This window comes from Cylas formicarius, unplaced genomic scaffold (assembly GCF_029955315.1).
Source record: "Cylas formicarius isolate icCylForm1 unplaced genomic scaffold, icCylForm1.1 PGA_scaffold_5__7_contigs__length_24384050, whole genome shotgun sequence".
In the NCBI taxonomy this organism is placed as follows: Eukaryota; Metazoa; Arthropoda; class Insecta; order Coleoptera; family Brentidae; genus Cylas; species Cylas formicarius.
In genome coordinates this window covers 21,391,749-21,411,287 of record NW_026844341.1, presented here as the reverse complement: position 1 = coordinate 21,411,287, position 19,539 = coordinate 21,391,749, and the positions used below count along the sequence as shown (strand labels likewise).

General features: G+C 39.7%; 7 protein-coding genes across 10 annotated transcripts in view; 2 read left to right on the top strand and 5 right to left on the bottom strand.

Annotated features, from left to right (window-relative positions):
• Nucleotides 1–3,318: 3,318 nt before the first annotated feature.
• On the bottom strand, nucleotides 3,319–9,267 carry LOC132702460 (uncharacterized). Of its 2 annotated transcripts, XM_060671086.1 has the most exons (10): nucleotides 8,953–9,267; nucleotides 8,533–8,892; nucleotides 8,277–8,479; nucleotides 7,988–8,224; nucleotides 7,913–7,935; nucleotides 4,998–5,240; nucleotides 4,813–4,942; nucleotides 4,281–4,485; nucleotides 3,512–3,673; nucleotides 3,331–3,450 (listed from the first exon to the last, which is right to left on the bottom strand). In XM_060671086.1, exons 1-10 carry the CDS (start codon nucleotides 9,148–9,150, stop codon nucleotides 3,391–3,393), a joined length of 1,821 nt encoding a protein of 606 aa, XP_060527069.1. In that variant the 5' UTR covers nucleotides 9,151–9,267; the 3' UTR covers nucleotides 3,331–3,390. The 2 variants fall into 2 exon arrangements, with proteins under 2 accessions (XP_060527067.1, XP_060527069.1); XM_060671084.1 differs by having other exon boundaries at nucleotides 3,319–3,450; nucleotides 8,533–9,267.
• Nucleotides 5,566–6,077, bottom strand: LOC132702462 (uncharacterized). The gene is made up of 2 exons (XM_060671089.1): nucleotides 5,909–6,077; nucleotides 5,566–5,850 (listed from the first exon to the last, which is right to left on the bottom strand). The coding sequence occupies exons 1-2, from the start codon at nucleotides 6,065–6,067 to the stop codon at nucleotides 5,581–5,583; spliced, it is 429 nt and encodes a 142-aa protein (XP_060527072.1). The 5' UTR covers nucleotides 6,068–6,077; the 3' UTR covers nucleotides 5,566–5,580.
• On the top strand, nucleotides 6,321–7,765 carry LOC132702461 (maspardin-like). 2 transcript variants are annotated; one of them, XM_060671087.1, is made up of 6 exons: nucleotides 6,321–6,514; nucleotides 6,572–6,741; nucleotides 6,792–7,095; nucleotides 7,148–7,396; nucleotides 7,466–7,571; nucleotides 7,623–7,765. In XM_060671087.1, exons 1-5 carry the CDS (start codon nucleotides 6,416–6,418, stop codon nucleotides 7,538–7,540), a joined length of 897 nt encoding a protein of 298 aa, XP_060527070.1. In that variant the 5' UTR covers nucleotides 6,321–6,415; the 3' UTR covers nucleotides 7,541–7,571; nucleotides 7,623–7,765. The 2 variants fall into 2 exon arrangements, with proteins under 2 accessions (XP_060527070.1, XP_060527071.1); XM_060671088.1 differs by having other exon boundaries at nucleotides 6,492–6,518.
• A 494-nt stretch (nucleotides 9,268–9,761) lies between the features above and the next one.
• Nucleotides 9,762–12,137, bottom strand: LOC132702178 (stomatin-like protein 2, mitochondrial). The gene is made up of 6 exons (XM_060670662.1): nucleotides 12,040–12,137; nucleotides 11,886–11,981; nucleotides 11,578–11,835; nucleotides 11,101–11,484; nucleotides 10,075–10,230; nucleotides 9,762–10,019 (listed from the first exon to the last, which is right to left on the bottom strand). Exons 1-6 carry the CDS (start codon nucleotides 12,073–12,075, stop codon nucleotides 9,828–9,830), a joined length of 1,122 nt encoding a protein of 373 aa, XP_060526645.1. The 5' UTR covers nucleotides 12,076–12,137; the 3' UTR covers nucleotides 9,762–9,827.
• Nucleotides 12,138–12,221: 84 nt separating this feature from the next.
• On the top strand, nucleotides 12,222–14,550 carry LOC132702176 (WD40 repeat-containing protein SMU1). The gene is made up of 9 exons (XM_060670660.1): nucleotides 12,222–12,303; nucleotides 12,358–12,424; nucleotides 12,483–12,626; nucleotides 12,682–12,796; nucleotides 12,980–13,398; nucleotides 13,455–13,780; nucleotides 13,847–14,030; nucleotides 14,178–14,330; nucleotides 14,386–14,550. Exons 1-9 carry the CDS (start codon nucleotides 12,278–12,280, stop codon nucleotides 14,482–14,484), a joined length of 1,533 nt encoding a protein of 510 aa, XP_060526643.1. The 5' UTR covers nucleotides 12,222–12,277; the 3' UTR covers nucleotides 14,485–14,550.
• Nucleotides 14,468–16,434, bottom strand: LOC132702177 (uncharacterized). The gene is made up of 3 exons (XM_060670661.1): nucleotides 16,305–16,434; nucleotides 16,066–16,248; nucleotides 14,468–15,816 (listed from the first exon to the last, which is right to left on the bottom strand). The coding sequence occupies exons 1-3, from the start codon at nucleotides 16,355–16,357 to the stop codon at nucleotides 14,544–14,546; spliced, it is 1,509 nt and encodes a 502-aa protein (XP_060526644.1). The 5' UTR covers nucleotides 16,358–16,434; the 3' UTR covers nucleotides 14,468–14,543.
• Nucleotides 16,435–16,745: 311 nt separating this feature from the next.
• The window catches only part of LOC132701885 (single-minded homolog 1), a 62,290-nt gene continuing 59,496 nt past the window's right edge, over nucleotides 16,746–19,539 (bottom strand). For both annotated transcript variants that reach the window (XM_060670140.1, XM_060670139.1), the window contains exons 7-8: nucleotides 17,807–17,954; nucleotides 16,746–17,746 (exon numbers count right to left, since the gene is read on the bottom strand). In XM_060670140.1, the coding sequence (XP_060526123.1) occupies nucleotides 17,140–17,746; nucleotides 17,807–17,954 (755 nt within the window). In that variant the 3' untranslated portion in view covers nucleotides 16,746–17,139. The remainder of the gene's footprint in view (nucleotides 17,747–17,806; nucleotides 17,955–19,539) is intronic.

Here is a 19,539-nt window from a genome sequence, read left to right as displayed (position 1 = left end):
TTACCCCTGGTATTACGCAAAGGGCTAAAAATATAAAAAGAAGGCTGGTATTTTCCCCAGAAGAACGGAACACCCTGTACATATGAAAAATTAAAATATCTAGATGAAAAAACACGCAACTTTTCCATTTATTTTATTTTTTTATCGTTCGTAATTTCTGGGTTAACATCTCTGCATCGACGACGGAATTCATTTGGAAGAAGAACATGTCAGATTAACCTCTAAAGATTTTTCTATTTTCTATCTATATTATATTTCCTATTTTTATGTATGTGTGATCACAACAGTATATTTTGAAACAAGTGCGGTAAACGGCATTCAAGTCGTGCGGTAAAATTTCCGAAAACATCAGATTGCTCCCAAATCCGTGCGGTAATATCCCGGAAATGTCCGAAGTGGCTCGGATCCATGGAAGAAGAAGTTAGTTTCAATTCAATTCAATGGTGCATTTCACAGAAAACTGTTGGGCACGACTACCAGGATCATTCGCCCAAAGAAGTTAGGTATTTTACAGAAGCCCATTCTCTTCTTTATTTTACGTAAACGTTAGTTTATTTTTTATCTTCGTGAAAGTTTAACTTGCAAAAAACCCATAAGAGAATTAGGAGAGTGAAACAATGAATAAGCCAAAGTCTAAGCCCAGAAAGTCCAGCAACAAAAACCTAGAGTCGTTGGAGGTCAACAATTGTTAGTTTTTTAATTACCACGCTAGTTAAAAATGTTAGATTTTAAGCTAGATACGCTTTGTATAATTTAACCAAAAACTAGTATAAAATTTCACATTAAAGAGGTTTAAAAATTAAAGCTTAAATGTCAATATTCACGTTATGTTACGGCATAACTGTCAATAAAAGCAGTTCTTAAACGAGTCTTGTACATTTTTTGCGAAAAATTCGGGGCCGTATACGGGGTCAGGTCAAAAAGTGCCCAGACTGTTTTAGCGTAATCGATGTAGATCATGCTACGGTCAGTTTAGGAAGCGCACTTTCATTTTTTATTGTTTTCAAAAAACATGTCGGCGTAATTGAAAGTCGGTGAACGTCGCTTGCGTGAGGCCGAAAAGCAGGCAGATTGCGGTAATAGTGGCAGGAGGAGAAGATTCGATAGCATCGAAATTATTTTTTAACTTCCTCTCGAAATAACGACGTCTTGACAGGCAAGGTGAACGATTGCCCAATGCCGACCATTTATCACCTGTAAATCGTTGCTTAGATTTGTTTTTCATGCGCCTGTCTTAATGTATTCCGCATTACAGAAGGTCAATAACATCGGTGGATTGTTACAATAATAATTGTAGTTACGAGTAAAATCGCGGATCCCCGTTTAGGTAATGAGCAACGAGCCGAGAATGTCGCCTGGGCAATTAAATTCGCCTATTTTTAACAATAAAACTATTGTTGGGCAACGGATTTCGCTCAGGTTTTAGTATTCGGGAGAAACGATCATGTACAACGGTTTCCGTGCCAAGGTCCCGGACCAATACAATATAAAAGATATGAAAGATTACGACGAGATGATAATACGGTGAAAAAAACACTCAAAAACGTATCTATACGTAAAAGTTCGGATTATTAAGCAATATCTATATTCCTTTGGCTGCTAATAAAAATAAATAATTCAAAAATAATTAATTATACATTATTCGATTTCTCAACTATATTTAAGGTAAAAAAAACGGGTGACCTAAAGTACTTCGTTTTCCATATACAGGGTGTCAAAAGTTTTCATATTGTTTTTATAAATAATACTGATTTCTGGACTAAAATTGACTCTACAAATTCGAATTCGTTTTTTATTTGTAAATGTATTTTTAGACATTAAAAATACGTTAAAGACTAAACAAAACAGGGTAAAAAAACAGACCAAAATCACAATAAATCAAAAAACTAAAATGTAAACTTCGTATCTCGAAAATTAAAGATTTTTGACCACATACTTATAGTAACTTTTTACCTTAAAAATACACCAATAAATAGCGCCAGCCTATTACAGAAACAATTAGAAACAAAAACCAGTTTGCCCCGAGCCATATTGGTTTATCTTAGCCGAAACGGATAGGGTGGAAATTCTAGCCAGTCTGGGTTAGTTTTTTTTGGATATAATTTATTTAGAAACAAATTGAAATATTAACATTTACGGCCAGTTTTGGCTCTCGAGTCAAAGAAAGGTTAAACTAAGTACGAGGTTAGTGCCAAAATTTCCCGGCCTGACATAGATGCAGCTCCAGTGTCACGATAAGACTTTGTCTTCTTTTAAATATGTGTCTTAGTAGGCTGCGAAAAAAAATTGAAGTCTTGCGTCAAATAGTTTCTTATTGACAGCATTTTAAAGAAGACGTGTCCGAAAAAATGTCACAAATAACGCAAATTAAGATAGAGCACCCAAAATTATTAAAGAAAGGCTGGATGGTGTGTACGGTCAAAGTTCTCTTTCGGATTCTATAGTGAAAGAACGGGCAAAACGTTTTCGAATGGGGCAGGAGTCCCTTGAAGATGATTCAAGAACTGGTCGACCAGTGGAGATCATAAAGGAAGATATTGCGATTGTGGAAGAGGTGCAACATTATTACATAAATTGCGAGACTGCATACGTGTAAAACGTCGAGGAAAACTGACCAGAGGCGTGCGTCTTTGGCACAATAATGCACCTGCATCCACAAGCTGCCTTTTTAGAGTGTGGATTCCAACAGATAGATCATCCTCCCTATAGTCCAGATATGGTCCCCAGCGACTATTATTTGGATATTTGAAAAAGGACTTACGTGGACAGCGGTTTAACGACGAAATTGAATTAAAAGAGGCTGTTTTACCTCATTTTGCAGAAAAACCAAAAGAATATTTTTTTAAAGGGATTAGGTTGTTCATAAAGAGATGTAATAAGCGTTAAGGGGGATTATATTGAAAAATAATAAAAAATTGTTACTCTACTTTGTTTCTTTCATATTCAGGCCGGCAAATTTTGGCGCTGCCCTCGTATAATGCCGCAAAATACAGAGGACATTACAATCCCGTTTTGTGACGTCACAATGTTTTTATGATATTTTTTTTAATGTAATACCATTGCCACAGAGCAAGTTATTAAATAAATTGTTTTTCATTTAAAACTCTGTTTTCTGTGGGTCAAATTCAAATCCTGACATCAGTTCTATGTCAGAAGTTCTTTGCCAGTAATTTCTTGTTTGGCTTGTTCCTTACAGACACCTACTTTTCCTCCGCAATTTACCTTCTTCGACGAATATAAAACGCTACATTTGACATTTGATGAAGATTGAAAACTATCATAAAACTAGTCGTTTAAATAAAATGAAATCAACTCATTCGCTGCTGATTATTTATTGTGATATATGTTAATAAATGCGGTTAATTTGAGCTGGCGCGTTGGTTTTTCGGCTCATGCCGAATCGGTGGCTGTTAGCAGAAGAGTGAAGAACGTATAAGACGTTTTAATCACCTGAAAGAGAAGAAAGTATAAGAGCGCAAGGGGCAGCACACTTGAAAAAAATCAAACTTACATAGACGAAGGTGAACAGGGACATGGTACCGATGTACTTGACCTTCCAGCATATCGGCCTTTGCGTTCTTAAAATTACTACGGCTAAGCTTCTTTTGATTTCATCGGTACCGGCGACGAGGTGCCAATTGCTGTGGTACACCGCGTCACCCACCTTTAGCGACTGCGAAAAGTGTAAATACAAATGTCAAAAAAAAAACAAACGACGATCGCAACATGGCAGCAACATCATTGTTTAAAAATGGAATGGCCCATTAAATCAATCTAATCAAAACCAAAGATCTACAGTGTAAGTTAAGTAACTTAAGGGGGAAGAAAAACGTCAAATAATAAAATTATTTTATTCAAACAATAAAAATATCAATAATTATTGTTAAACATTTTCTACATAACCTCCATTATTTTCTAGACATCAGACAATATTTCCTTTCAATTTCCTGTTGATACACGAGGTGATAAAATTAGGGTTTTCTCTGTTTGGATCTTGTAAATTGATATTAAGTCTTTCTCTTATCAATGTCAATAAAATATATATTTTTGAAATCAAGATGATGTTGCTGACATTTACATAAGATAGTAGAGCCAAAATCTTCAAACTTTTGTATTTACGTTTTTTTTTTCTATCTTTTAAAATTAACCCTGTGGGTGGGTGTCAAAATATTATTAATAATCCAGAACTCTGTTAAAACGAAAGGTGGGATAAAATATTATTTACTCCACTACCCTCCGGGTTACTAAATATAAGGTAAGACTGTTTCTGTGAGTTATACCTGGTCAATGACTTCCTGTGCAAAAAAACAAATAAGAAAGAACAAGATGATCCATCCGACCAGCAGCAGCACGTAGCGTATCCTTTCTTCGATTGCCGTTTTGGAATTGGCGATCTGGTAGCTAACCACAGCGAACGTAAAAGACGTAATAGTTACGTAGGTTATCAGGATCGAAGTGAAAGTGCTGAATATCCTTTCTGCGTAACTGAAAAAAAGCAAAAAATGTGACTGTGCTCTTCGTATACTTACCTATAATAACAATTATTATAAACCCAGAAAAAAAAATGAATGTCAAAACGGGTAGTCACGAAGTAATTAATCGAAATTTAACTTCTTGGTTAATTAATTTTGTTTTTTATATGTAAATGTTTAAAATTTTAAAATTTACTGTCAAACGTATATTTTCATATAGGTCAGTTTGGTTGCATAAGTACGAATCACGTTATTGGTTGTATACTTTAGAACGTTGAAAAATCGTTACTAATCATTAAGTAAAATTAAGTACTCTTTTGTAATTCTGGGACGACTATACCTCAATATTGTTTGGTGATATCGAATGCAATAGGAGAGGCGAAATTTTGTAGCTATGTCTGCTCCGAAGAAAATGCTTTTAAAGTAACTGCTGCAATTTTTGAGCTGTCCGATGGTGTGCATCAAAAGTCCTGAAAAAATCGCTGTTTGACAAGAACATTTTCACAGTTTACGACCGAAACTGACCTATAAAAACGGAGGTCCCTATGGAAAACGCTACGCAAATGTGCAAACAGAAGTTGACGAAGTAGAAGAAAATTGTCCAGTACACGTAAGTGTCCCTAGTGTCGAACGGGAAATAGTTTTGAGTCACCATGCCGCAAGGCATGTGTTTGACCAACTCGCCCCTAGCGGAGGTGCATTGGTTGATAGTGATCTGAGGCCAAAGTAGGTTAAAAAGCACCCCAAATGTCACGTAGGTCAATAGATCTAAAGAAAAATAAATACGGGGTGTTTATTCATTACGTGTAGAATCGTACAGGGTGGATGTAATTGGAGTTTTAACAGGAAAACCCTAATTTTAAACTAGCATTTTATATTTAAGTATAAGTAGGCCGGGCATATGGCTGTCAATGTCTATTAGTTATCACATTTGTTATCCTTTATTGAATTTTGTGTTCCGTCACACATACCTTAAATTCATTTAACGATTTAAAATGTATCAAAACTTCAATTACCATTGTTCGTTTATTACAATAAAAGAACCGTCATTTTGTCAATTCTGTCAATCCTGTTAAAAATGAATGAAAATTCTCAAATAATTCAAAAATCAAGCATAGGTGGATTTTGATTTATCTTGATCTATCGGTGAATTCAGCTTTGAACGCTCACACTTCGTGTATTTGTGGCAAGTCGCGTCGATTTCCTCGATCAACTTTGCCTCACAGTAGTTCAAAAACAAGTTGACGTCTTTTACGATCCCAGCGATCTTTGCCTGGTTTTTCAAAAAGCAGAGGAACACCACGTAGTAGGCGGTGGCGTCACAGAGCGCGATCGTTGCTTCGATGGCGATATTCGGATCTTTCATTCCGTTTAGGGCCTGAAAACGCGGCTAGCGGAACGATCGCTCGTATAATGAGACAGGAAACGCGAGTTACCTCATAAAGTACTGCGCCTAATATGGGTAAACAGAACAAGACGCTCAGCGTAAAGTAAGAAACGCTCAAAATACGGTTAGTTTTCGAGTCGAGCCTGTCCTTGGGCCAGACGAACAGATATTTTAGAACAGTCAACTGAAATCGCAAAATTTTAACCATTCTCGCCGATACAAATCAAAAGGACTGTAAAGAAATTAATATCCCAAAATCCTGGGGAATTGTGGCTCGTTTATTTTTTATCGGAACAACTGTGGAGACTGATTTATGTTCCCCATTCTTTTAATTTGAATGCCGTAAGGTTATTTACAACAGCTGTACGTCAAATGCGTGCATTTTTTATTTAACATAAGATTTAGGGGATATTTAAATATTAAATAGTTTGCTTCCAGCAAACAGGCCGATGACGCACAACATGGCAGGCCGCGCTAGCCAAAGTCAGGCTTGGAAGTACTCAAAAATAAGGTTATGTCGCTGTTAAAAATTTAAACTTGATTTGTTCTCGTTAATATGGGGTCGGCGTGCGAATTATCGCAATCGGCTGAGTATTTAAGTTTCCGCAGCAGCGTGCCTTTAAGACAAATCGTCGTTGACAGTGACGATGCGAAGGCAGGTTGAATATAAGCCCGATTTTACGCGGAAGCTGCTTTCATCGAGACTTTTTAGGGATGGCGGGTGTACGATTGCGGTCCCCGTCACGTGCGGTGTCCGTTGGTGTGTCTTCCGCCGGTGTCGGGCACCGGCGATGTATTTTTCAGGCAAGCTTTGGCCTTGTCGGCCCGCGGTGTACGCATCATCTTAGCCGAAGCGCCTCCCTATTGGACAAGTCGGGAATGGTATTGCAGCAAGGTCAGTTGGGAAATGTAAATAATTCGCCTTGTATCAGGTGCGACGGTTTTCGACGTTTACTCGATTACTTAGATGTGGACAAGGTCCACATTTTCGGGGCTTCCCTCGGCGGTTATCTCGCGCAGAAGTTCGCGGAGCACACTTTTTCCTGCCCCCGCGTCGCGTCTTTGGTATTGTGTAACACTTTTACGGACACGGCGGTGTTTAGGGGGCACGAAACCGCCGCCCTGTACTGGATGTTGCCTTCCTTGGTTTTGAAGAAGATGCTGATGTCCAATTTCGAACCGACCCCCTCGAAGGATGCTGATATGATATCCGCGATTGATTTCATGGTGGAGCGGGTAGTTTTTAACGCGTAAATTCACTCTGCGAAATGCATTGGCCTGTTTTCAGCTCGACACTTTATCGCAGAGCGAGCTGGCTAGTCGGTTGACGTTAAATTGCGTTAGAGGTTACGTGGAAGCCCATAAACTCGCGGATATACCCATCACAATCGTGGATGTGTTTGACGAATCTGCCTTGAGTTCTACTGTGAGGGAGGAATTGTACAAGTGTTATCCACACGCGAAATTGGCTCACTTAAAATCGGGCGGGAATTTTCCATTCCTTAGTCGCAGCTCCGAGGTCAATTTGCACCTACTCGTGAGTGATTTTTGGTGATAGTATGGGAATAAATGCCATTTTGGTTGTTACTAAAAGACTTTTATCTAGATACACTTGAGGCAATTTGACGGAAGCAGCTGCTCGGCATCCGACCATCTACTCACAAGTCGCTCGATGTCCTAATCCGGTGCGGAACCCTATTTTTATACTCGACGTGAGTGGATTGCTCCTCAGAGTGAAAAAATGATTCAGTTGAAATTTTCAGGAGTAACCACCTTGAAGTGAGGTTAGGTTAGCAACCCTATGACGCTGCGCGACTACGATAAATTCGAATAATTTTATTTTTTTTGCCCTGTTAGGCCTATATCCTACCCCATATATTATGTGATATTATATTCTTATAGTGATATTTTATATTTTTTAACGGAATATATTAACTATAGCTTTGTAAAGCGCGTTTTATTTGAAGTGGGCGAGGGCAACAAAAACAGCAGTGTTCTTCAAATAAATCAATATAATTAGAATCGTGTATAAAATACCTGTACCGCTACAAACCTTTCCTCCAATCGGGAACAGCTCTGAAACGAAAACAAACAACCTAACCTCTTAGGGTTAGTTCTGGTTACTCACAATTTGGGCATGCGCGCTTCAGGAATCTGGCAAACTGCGACATCTCTCGGTGCTCGTAGCCTATTCATCCACTGTTGCGTGGGTTTCATCAGTCTATCAGGATCGCGATTCGCCTCGCAACTCGATCGAATACGAATCGATTTTTGTTTCTCGCTGGCGTGAATTTGAAGCATTTTCTTAACGTGCGCCTCGTCCATGCTTTGATACGTTTTGATCATTCTATTCGCTGTCGCTGATCTGTAAGTTAAAATGTGCGACGATGGAAATGCAAATGGTACTTACAACGAACCTCAACTTGGATTGCAAGCTCTCCAAAGCCGCCCTTCTATTTTTTTCGTTTTCGCCCGCCAATTGCTTGGATTCCCGCCACTCCCGTACTACTTTCTTTATGTCGTTGCGCTTGACCCTCTCGATCTGCTCTTGTTTGCACCGAGCGTCGATTTTTCGTCGGCGCTCTGCATTTTCCGCGCGCACTTTCGCTTCCCTTTCTTCCTGAGCAGTGAAAACATGGTAATCACACATAGAACGAAAACCGGTCACCCAACCTTCCACAGTGCGATTTTTGCCCGCAACGCGTCGTCGTTGGTGTTTTTCCATGTGTCCCGTTTGCTTTGTTTTTCGTCAGAGACGGCCGGTTCTTTTTTTTGCGTCTTTTTGGATTTCCTCCAGCGTTCTATGGCGTCTTTCTTTTTCGATAGCAATTCCAGGTACGTGACGTACCAGCGTTCGTGGGCGATTATTTCGTCGACGTCGATGTCGGGCAACAAATCGTGTAGGTGTCGGGCGATATCTTCGGCTCTTTTAAACTTCGACCTATACTTGAGGAACTGCAGATGGTCTTCTGTCTTCCAGCCGTTTTCGTGGCCACCGTTGGAGTGGACGTAATCGAAAAACTCGTTCACTTCCTGAAACTCACACCGGATCACCAAAATCTGTATCGGTTTCACTGTAAAGAATATGTTTACCTTAAACTCTTGGTTCCTGCGCTTTGACACTTTGTGCTGAGCGGGTAGATCGCAATTTTCATCGTCATTAATATCGGTCTTGGGTTTCAGAAGCGATTTACAATACGTAATTTCGCTACGTAATTTTTTCTCATGAGTTTGAAGTTCTTTCAAGTTAGAGGATAAGTTGTCTTTGGAAATATTTCCTGGCAACCCCATTTATAGTTCAAAGTTGTTAGGTATCGATATGCCTGGAAAATTTTAGTTTTTTTCTTCAAAATAAAAATGACAAATTTTTATGAAAACGCGCACAGTAAGAAAGACGTTATTACTCAGTGTCCAGATTGCAGCTAAATTTTTACTTTAATTTTTTGTGATCCTGTACAAACTTTGAATATTAAAATCTACGAATTAAAGAATACATAATTATAATAACAATAAATAATCGGGTTCTTTTGCGCCCAAAATTAAAAAACTCACTGTCGAACTTTGGGCGCAATTTTGTTGATCACTTCGCAAAAATATTGATGCAATTTTTTGAAATTTATCTTTGTTTTTTTCGGAGTAGTTCCCATCGGCCGTCGGAACTCAATTCACCTTAACCAAACTAAACAACGCGGTTGCTATGACGATATAACAAATCAACCACAATGTCACAGACAAACCGTTTTATCGAATTTAAATCCTCAAAATGGCGTTTTCTAATTAATGACTACTTATTTTAGCAAACTAAATTTTTGCTTAAAATTTCGTATGAGGATCTATTTTCGTTCGTCTCTCCAGCATTTTTTGTAGCGGGCTCTTAAAAATTTTTAAAAGAAAACTGTGGGCATATGTAATCGCTTTATTAATTTGCAGTTTATAAAAAATATAATTAACGAAATAACTAAAAAAATCTAACTCGTTTTTTTCGGCGGTGCGGCCTTCAATTCTTTCCTCAGTTTGTCTCTGTGTTTCCGAACCTCTTCTTCGTCGCTGAACAGTTCCGCAAACTCGTCGGTGGGATTGATCGGCACGTATTTTTTCGCCAAACTTGGTTTGACGTTTGACGGCTGCGATTTCGTCACAGCCGAGTACACCGACAACGCCTGGAATTATACCATGCAACTACGTTGCCGCCTACTATACCAGCGAATTGTTTACTTGCGTCACGATGTTCGATACGTCACCCGCATTGGCAGGTAAGATCAGGGTGTTGCTCGTTCGCGCCAATTTATCGAACGCGTTTACGTATTGCTCGGCAACGCTTAAAGAGGCGGCATTTGAACCGTAGTCCTGCTGGAGCGCCGACGCGATAACCTACAGACGACGGTTTTCTCGATACAATTTTATACCAATAGGAATTATTACCAATTGAAGTTTTACATCGAAAAGAGTCCCGACAAGTCTTATGCAACCATCATCGCATTTGACATATATTGACAAAATACCAGCTGATTGGGCAAACAATATGAATTGACTATTATTAATTATTATTTAAAGTTAGTGCAACATCTTTTCAGAAATAAAATTTGCTTTGGGTTTCACGTTTTCATTGGTCGATATGTATCACGTGAATCGTGATACAGTTGTGTTTAGTTTCTATCTATTAAATCTAGTTGGTTGCTATTTGTCATTGTCAAAATTGAGATATGATGATCCGCTTAAGGAGTCAAATGTGAAAGTGTCAGTGGAATTTAACTTAAATAAACATTATTATTAAAGGCTCTGAACGTACCGAAACTAGTCAAAACGCATATTGTTCATTAACATGATTTAAACATAAACCAAAACTCTTAAAATATTTTTATATGAATCTAGAAAAAACTTAACTTTTATTAAAAGGTACATAACCTCACATTGTGTGCGTTGTTGACATTTTGTGAAAGCATTTTTTTAACAATAAAGTAGGTTGAAGCGTTTGTGCTTGTCTCTGAGACTTTTACGATTTGTAACAAAGGTGATTTGCGTACAAAATTATTTAACATACATTTTTTTTAAACGACACTCATTTGAGGCTGTTAAAATTGTTGGATAATTACATGTTTCGGCTTGAACCACTTTTAACCTCCTCACATTGTAAAACTTATTCTACCAGAAACATTTTTTTTCCTTCACAGTTCGCATAGGAGCAGATTATAAACGAGTCTGCTTTCGATGTATCGACAAATAAAATTGACAAAAATAAACCTGCAGTCCTGTGGCACGGGCCTCCGCCACTGCTCGGATTGCATCCGCTTCCCCCAAAGCTTTGTTTATCTGCTCTTGTCTGTCGGCCTCGGAAGCCAATATTCTCGACTGGCGCTTGCCCTCTGCTACGTTAATTTCGGCCGCTCGCATCCCTTCCGATTCCAAAATGGCCGCTCGTTTCTTTCTTTCGGCCTCCACCTGCATCTGCATCGCTTCCTGAACCCGCTGAGGTAACCGTATGTCGCGTATCTCATAACGCAGACACGTCATGCCCCACGCCTCACTCGCTTTATTAATCGAGTCGACGATGGAGACGTTTAGATTCTCACGTTCTCTAAATACTTTGTCCAGGGATATTTTTCCCAGTTCTGATCTCATGGTAGTCTACAAATTTACTCATTTGGGGATTCTATGGTGGAGCTTCTGGGTATTTCGTCAAGAGCGAAACAAGCAGAAGCCCCAAGCATATGGGATTACCTGTGCAAGTTGGGTAATTGCAAATTCGGGATCCTCTACACCATAACTTGCTAGGTAAGCATCTATTATACGTAGGTACAATATACCATCGATACTTAACGTAACATTATCGGAAGTTATGGCGCTCTGCTTAGGTATATCTACCGCAATTTCTTTCAAGCTTTGAACATATTTTACCCGGTCTATGATGGGAATAAGCAGGTTTAATCCGGGGTCCAATATTCTGTGAAACTTTCCCATTCGTTCCACTATCCACGCCTACCATTATAGGTGGTGAAAAAAACAAATGGCTATAGTCTAAAGCTTACCTCTTGCTGAGGTACGAACATAACGACAGTGTTAATAGGGGTGTAAGACTTCTGCCGGCTTATAACCTGTCTACAAAAGGCAGCGATTCCCTGATGCTTAATGGAAAGCTTCAAATTAGTGGTACGTTTCAAAAAAAGTAAAGGATTGCATTACCTGGAAAAATGATTTATTTAACTGTCTGGATAACATTTCACTATTTTTTCATACAAACATAACCTCAACAATGTTCACTGACCACTGGCAGTGGTCAATGGTTCGAGGCAGTTGGATAACGTAAAAAAGAGGAAGAAGTTTGTCCGGGATAAAAGATTCTCAAAAAATAAGAACATAGATTGTCAAACCAACCAATAACTACTAAAATTTTGTGTTATTGTTTATAGAGTTAAAGAAAATGTCTATAGAAATAGAATCAGCAGAGTAAGTTCACTCTTGGTTTATAATTGGAGAAGTTTGTAATAATCCTTGTTTTAGCGTAATTCGCTTAATTCAACAGTATTTAAAAGAAGCGAATCTCTTTAGGACTTTGCATACGCTTCAGGTAAATAAACTAGACTTATATGTTTTTGAGCATTTCGTAAGTGATTTTATTTATCTAGGAAGAAACCGGCGTTACGCTGAATACGGTGGATAGTGTGGATGGTTTTTGCGCCGATATAAATAATGGTCATTGGGATACAGTGCTAAAAGCAATACAGTCCCTTAAATTACCAGATAAAAAGTTAATTGACTTATATGAACAGGTTCATCGGTACCATATGTTACTATTGACTCTTCTATTATGTTCTGATATTCTAGATTGTTCTTGAACTGATCGAACTTAGGGAATTAGGGGCTGCGAGATCACTTTTGCGCCAGACTGATCCAATGATAATGCTCAAGCAGAATGAGCCAGAAAGATATATACATTTAGGTAAGTTCTTAATCATTTATTTATTTCAAGTGATTATTTGGAGAGATGCAAACAGAGACATAATTTCTTGCATATCAGAAAATGTAATAAAGCTAAATTAAATCTTATTACTAGGATTTCTTAAAAATTTGTACAATTATCATTTTGTCGTGAGTTATTTAATGTCGGAAAATTAATGTCCAGAAAATCTACTGGCCCGTTCATATTTCGACCCGAGAGAAGCCTACGCCGATGGTAGCAGCAAGGAAAAGAGACGGGCCGCGATCGCGCATGCCCTTTCCGGCGAAGTCTCAGTCGTACCGTCCTCACGTTTACTAGCTTTACTGGGCCAAGCTTTGAAATGGCAGCAGCACCAAGGGCTGTTACCCCCTGGTACGACCATCGATTTGTTCCGAGGAAAAGCGGCGGTCAGGGAACAGGAAGAGGAGACCTTCCCCACGCAGATGGCGAAACAGATAAAGTTTGGCCAAAAGTCCCACGTGGAATGCGCGAGATTTTCGCCCGACGGTCAATATTTGGTGACCGGGAGCGTGGATGGTATTATCGAAGTTTGGAACTTCACCACGGGCAAGATTCGTAAAGATTTGAAGTATCAGGCGCTAGTGAGAGAGTGTTTGCACGTTTCCAAGGGACGCGGGGCTGTTATATCCGTTTTCAGGAGAAATTCATGATGATGGAACACGCGGTACTCTGTATGGCGTTTTCGAGGGACAGCGAGATGTTGGTAACCGGCTCACAAGCTGGCCGAGTAAAAGTGTGGAGAATCAGTACGGGGGCGTGCTTGAAAAAAATAGAAAAGGCTCATTCCAAGGGAATTACTTGTCTGCAATTTTCACGGGACAACACTCAGGTTTTAAGCGCCTCATTTGACCATTCCATCAGGATCCACGGGTTAAAGTCCGGTAAGACCCTAAAAGAGTTCAGGGGCCACACGTCCTTCGTAAACGAGGTTATTTTTACCCTAGACGGTCACAACATCCTCAGGTATTTGGTTTGTTATTTTTTCTTCTTTTTAATTAATGCATATTAATTTTTTCCTTATTTTTTCAGCGCTTCTTCCGACGGTACCGTAAAAGTTTGGAGCATAAAAACCACCGAATGCGTGAACACCTTTAAATCGTTGGGTCCGGCCGATTGCACCGTAAATAATATCCACAATTTCGCGAAAAATCCCGAACATTTTGTCGTGTGCAATCGTAGCAACACCGTCGTCATCGTTAACATTCAAGGCCAGGTTAGTACTCTAAATTGTTTACAAACTTTCGCAAAGGAATAATTAATGTGGTAATTCCCTTAGAGCAAAAAATTAATGTCTTAGGAAAAAATTAGAAGGAAAAAAGGAAATAGGTTAATATCCATTCTTCTCTCGCGCAATTTTTAGATCGTCAGGTCATTCGCGAGCGGGAAAAGGGAGGGCGGGGACTTCGTGTGTTCGACGGTGTCGCCGCGAGGAGATTGGATATACTGCGTGGGGGAGGACTTGGTGCTCTACTGTTTTTCCACCGTATCCGGTAAATTGGAACGGACTTTGAACGTAAGTCGCGATGGGGCGTGGCTAACGTGCCGTCGTCACAGTGCAAACGTTGCAGGTACACGAGAAGGACGTCATCGGTATAGCGCATCATCCGCACTCGAATTTGTTGTGTACTTACAGCGAAGACGGATTGGTGAGGCTGTGGAAGCCTTAGGAGCGTTTTAGGGATAATTAAAACCCGTTTTGAAAGAAACGTTTTTCTTTGTACCTGCCCTACTTGAGCCCTGCTACAATATCGAAAGTGGTTTTCTTCAGCTGTTGCAATACGACCAGCCGTATCGCTTCAGAACTATACGAAATATCTTCCCGAAAATTTTCCATTATTCCTGCAAACGCTTCATTCATACTTTTCCTGATCACCTTCCCCACTTCTTGGTTATCGCTTTTCTCCTTCGTATCGCTTCGAAGCTCCAAAATCTGATCATTTAGGGACTGGATCTCGTCCCTGCACCGCCGATGCTCTCGACTTATACCTTCTAACTCCTCCAATTTTAAATTTTGCTCCCGAACAACCTCGTCCCTATTTTCAATCTCCCTTTTCGCAATCTCAAGCTCTCGTTCCAGATGTTCCGCCTCTGATTTTTTCTCGTCCTTATCCCATTTAAGTCGGTCCCCGAGGTCCCGCACTTCCTCGCATTTACGGTCGTACTCCTCCCTTAGTGTGTTGCACTTCTTCTCGCACCCTTCCAATTCCGAATTAACATTTTCGATCTTTAATTTTAGAATTTTGATTTCCGATTTTAATTTCGCCACGTCCTCGTCGCCGCAATCCTTTCCGTTGTTCAAAACGCGATTTAATTTGTAATTTATTTCGGCTAAATTCGTCTTTAAATCGGCGTTTTGCGCAGCCAAGTACCCGACGTAACCAAAGTCGGCGTACGGGTGGGGATAAGCTCCGCCCTGCGGGTGACTGAACGCGATTTGGCTGCCAGGCGTTACTATCTGAGCAACATCTAATTTCTCTTGGTGGCTGCTCCTTTTCGACTTCCTGGGGGTGGTTACGGGTTTTTTTATGGGCAAATCTTCGGTTTCCGAGTCGGAATACTCGGTGCCAGTCGTTTGCTGCAACGCGCTCTCCGGCAATATCTGTTGCCCCATTTTGGTAATCCTCGATAAGATATCAGCTTTGGTTTTTGATAATTCGCTATCGGAATTGCCATTATTTCCCACCAGCTGTGGTTGCGATGGTTCGCTAGGCACTGTGGTACTCTTGTCCACTACAGGACAATTGTGTTTAGACACCTCACCTAAAAACCCGTCCCTGTCGTGGGTGTGATCGAAACTCAACGTCCAAAATTGGTTGTCGTTGTGGTAAAACGAGACGAAATTGTTCGGGTATTTGTGCCATTGGCAGGTCTCGTTCAGAAGCCTCCGCAGCAGAATGTTATTTTTCTCCTTGTAAATGATTGCCTCGAATACGTTTTTGAGGGGGCACCCGATGATCGCGATGATGTGCTTACCTAAATGTTTCTGTTTATTGGATTCGCTGCAACGAATTGTCAAGAAAAATTTTTAGTTTATACCGCATGGCCTGTCGAAGTTGAAAGCAAAACAAAAAGAATGCAACTTTGAGGCTATGGACTAAATCACTGGATACGCAATTGTATACCAATAGAAAGCACCAAAATTACATAAACATGAAAAAAAAAGACAATTTAGTGGCATAGTCAAATTTATGTCAATATGTGTGTCGAATATATGGCCAAAATTTCCAAAACTTTCGTTTTTAACTTACATAGTCCACAAGGTAATAACTTTTGCCAAGATAACTGACGACGGCGTCCTGTTGTCTTTCGAATTATCAACGTGATCGGTCTCTGGTTTAGCTTTAGGTTGTCTTGGGGCTTTGTATATTAAAGAATTACTATTTAAATCGTCTGGGGTACCGCTAGAGTTGAAGAGAGACGACAACTTTGAACTGGAAATGCAAAAAACACTTCCGCGCACTCCCTTTATTTAGTTTTCGAAATCTACCTGGGAGATGGACTAAAATCGTCGTCGTCATCGTTCCCGAACATCCCAAACATACTGGATAAAGTATTTATTTTGATTTATTTAACCTACAAAATCGCCCCTTCCGTCTTCTTCTTTGGTCTTGTGGCCCGAACTATCAATGACCCAGTAAACTTTTAAAATTAAAGTTCAAATTTATATGTAAATATATGGAAAAGCCTTTTATTTATACGACCACAAATCAGCAAATGAGAACTTTCACCTCTCAATTGTAGTTTTTTGCCATACCAAACTGAGTTATATTACTTTTAAATTTATTTTTATCTATGTATGCCTAAGTGGCTTCTCGTCGAAAAGGAGGCGGGGATATAATATCGAAACACGTTTTAAATAAATATAACAACAAATTTAATTCTACAAAACAACTAAAAATCATAGTACATAAAAACCGTTTTGCCGAAATAATGTATATATACAGTTTTACACGCACAAGGTTCACAGTCTCAAACATTATTGTCAGTTATATCTACATCGTATTTAATATCTAATTAATAAACTATGTGGGACATTTTTGGGTGCGCTCGCGAAAAAATATAATAAAAACTTTTTACAAACGAAGAAAAAAATAAACAAAGGATTGAGTGATATGATTTTCCTAAGTATATCTATGAAATGGCACGACACATTCTCGGGATCAAATATATTTACAAGCGCGGCAACGTCGCTTACGTGGTACCTATATCAAATTTCGTCGCTTTCGGAAATCTTCCTCACAGACACGTGTCAATTTTAAATCCAAGTCTCAGCCTCACAGTAAGAAAACTTTGGTTTGTGCAATTTAAAAAAAATCACCTCATCAATGTACGTATTCGTTCGCCAACTGGTACTGCTGAGTGTCGACGATGACGCTGGCGTAGGCCGCGTTGTGCTCTGGCCTGTTGGGCAGCTGGTGTTTAAACTCGTGCTGAGCGCCGTGCCACGTGGCGGGGTTATTATTAAAACATCCACTTAGATTGAAACTGGACACCGTTTCCGAAGAGTACCCGGGCGCGTGCACCTGGTGCAAGTGCATGTTGTTGTCGTTCTCCACCGAGCTGCAACTGCTGGATGACGCGCTGTATGGCCTGCTCTGCGACGCTACCGACCCCGTGAGTACCGGGTACTGCTCAGGATCGGTGTACCCATTGTAGAAATACTCCGGATGGTGGTAGTAGGCGTTGGATTCGTCGGTAACGCCGTGAAGGTACGCCGGGCCGGGATAATCTAGCGTCGACCCGAAATGCGTACTGTTCGAGTCGCTGAAATGGTCGTCAGGTATGGAAGGGGGTAAAAGTCGTGCGGGTTGCGGCGAAGGGTGATACTTGGTCGCCAACGGTGAGTGACTTTCTTGGGGGGACGCTGGAAGCTCCTCTTTGGGGCTGCCTTGACTTAGGTTGATGATCAAGTCTTTGGCTTCGATATCGCTGGAATGTTTATCGGCCCGTTAGCGCGCAATGGGGGATTAGGTGGTAGTGGGGGATTACCTCAGCACGTGGTTAATGGAGACGATGCAGTGCGGTCTTGACGACCTGGAGTTGTGCACAATGGTGGCGTAGCTCTGCATCCAGACCCAGCCTCCGCCTTTGCAGAGGAACCGGTAGTACTTCGTAGTCACTTGACCCTTGTATAGTACTGTACCGTTGAAATATTATCATTATTCGAGTCGATATAAAATATAACAGATATTAAACAAGAAGGGGAGGCATAACGCACCCTACAGTCTTACGACTGTCCTTTAAAATTCTCTAAATACTATTCGCACCATTCACTGAAGCAGCTTTGTATTTCAAAAGAAAGCCGTTTCGCGGTTTCTTGTGCTAGAGAGACGCATTATTTTTCCGCCGAATTTTAAACTTTGATAAATATGAAAAATTGTACAAGTAATAACGATTTCCAACGATATTATTCCAAGTATCTCGCGCACCCTCTATGATAGACGAAACCTGAAACTCTCTCTCTCTCTTTCCACACAATATTCGAGACTGTTTAAACCAAATATCCCATGTTTCATTTTTCCACAATTTATTATTTTTCCAATTTATCCACTCAAACGGCAATTTTCAGAGTCTTTTAGATTTTTTTACCCTTAATCGACACGCCCTGTACATATTTGAAAACAATCCGGAAATGGAAGTTATAGTCCTGAATCTTCCACGTTTGCTGGTCCAAGATTTTTTCCAAAATAGTCCATGGTTCTCGAGAAAATAAGTTTTTTCTGGAACTATGCAGTGCAGCGTAATAATCAATGACGTCATCGCGTCTGGCCTGATTTTCATATGGATTTTTTCAAATATCTCGAGCAGCGTGTGTCAGACGAAAACCGCAAATACAAAAATGGTAGCCCTATAGGCCTATAACACTGTTTGAACCGATTAGCCATATTTTTTACGATTTTTGATTTGTGGTTAAGAATTTTTCTTGGGAAAACAACAATTTTCAGTTTGTTTTTTTTTAGATTTTTGTCTATACTTGGAAAACTCTGAATATAATCGAAAAAATGACTGCAATAAATGTTGTGGCGCTGTATCTCCGCGTTTGCTGCTTAGATAATTTTGAACGATCAATATAACAAAAAAAAATCAAAATTAAGAAAAAATACTTGGTGACATTTGATGCCTTCAATTTCTACTGTTCAAATGTGGGCAAGGACTTTTACTTTTCTGCTAAATTTGAAGTCGATATCGGGAACACCCTTTACAATAGGTGAAAGGGCTATATCGTCATATAAAAGAAACTAGGATCTGAGATACAGTCTTTTAGTTGTATCCAATTTTCAATGTTAAGGGGCCCATTTTTCAGTTTTTTTGAATATGCTGCCCGCTCTGTACATTTTGGAAAATTATGAAGAAAAAAAGTTTATGGAGCCAAATATTGTGCGCCTTTTCGTTCAAGAGTTTTTTTGGTTGCATTAACGGTTTTGGAGAAATGATTTTTTTCTTAGACAATGCAAACGCGATTTTTAGTTTCTTTTTAAATAATTACCGACCCCCCCCCCCCCCCCTCAAATTTCAATAGGTAACCAAACGCTATTTAGCTGAAAAATTTGAAGTCGATAGCTTCAAATTTCGGACACTGTGTTTCATAGCAACGTCCACAAAACAGCCGAAAATAAAAAAAAATGGACACCGAGGCTTGAACGCAGCCATTTTTACACCCCTACAACAGAGAACGGAGAACTGACAGACAAAAACATTTTTTTTTTCTTCTTTTTTTTTTT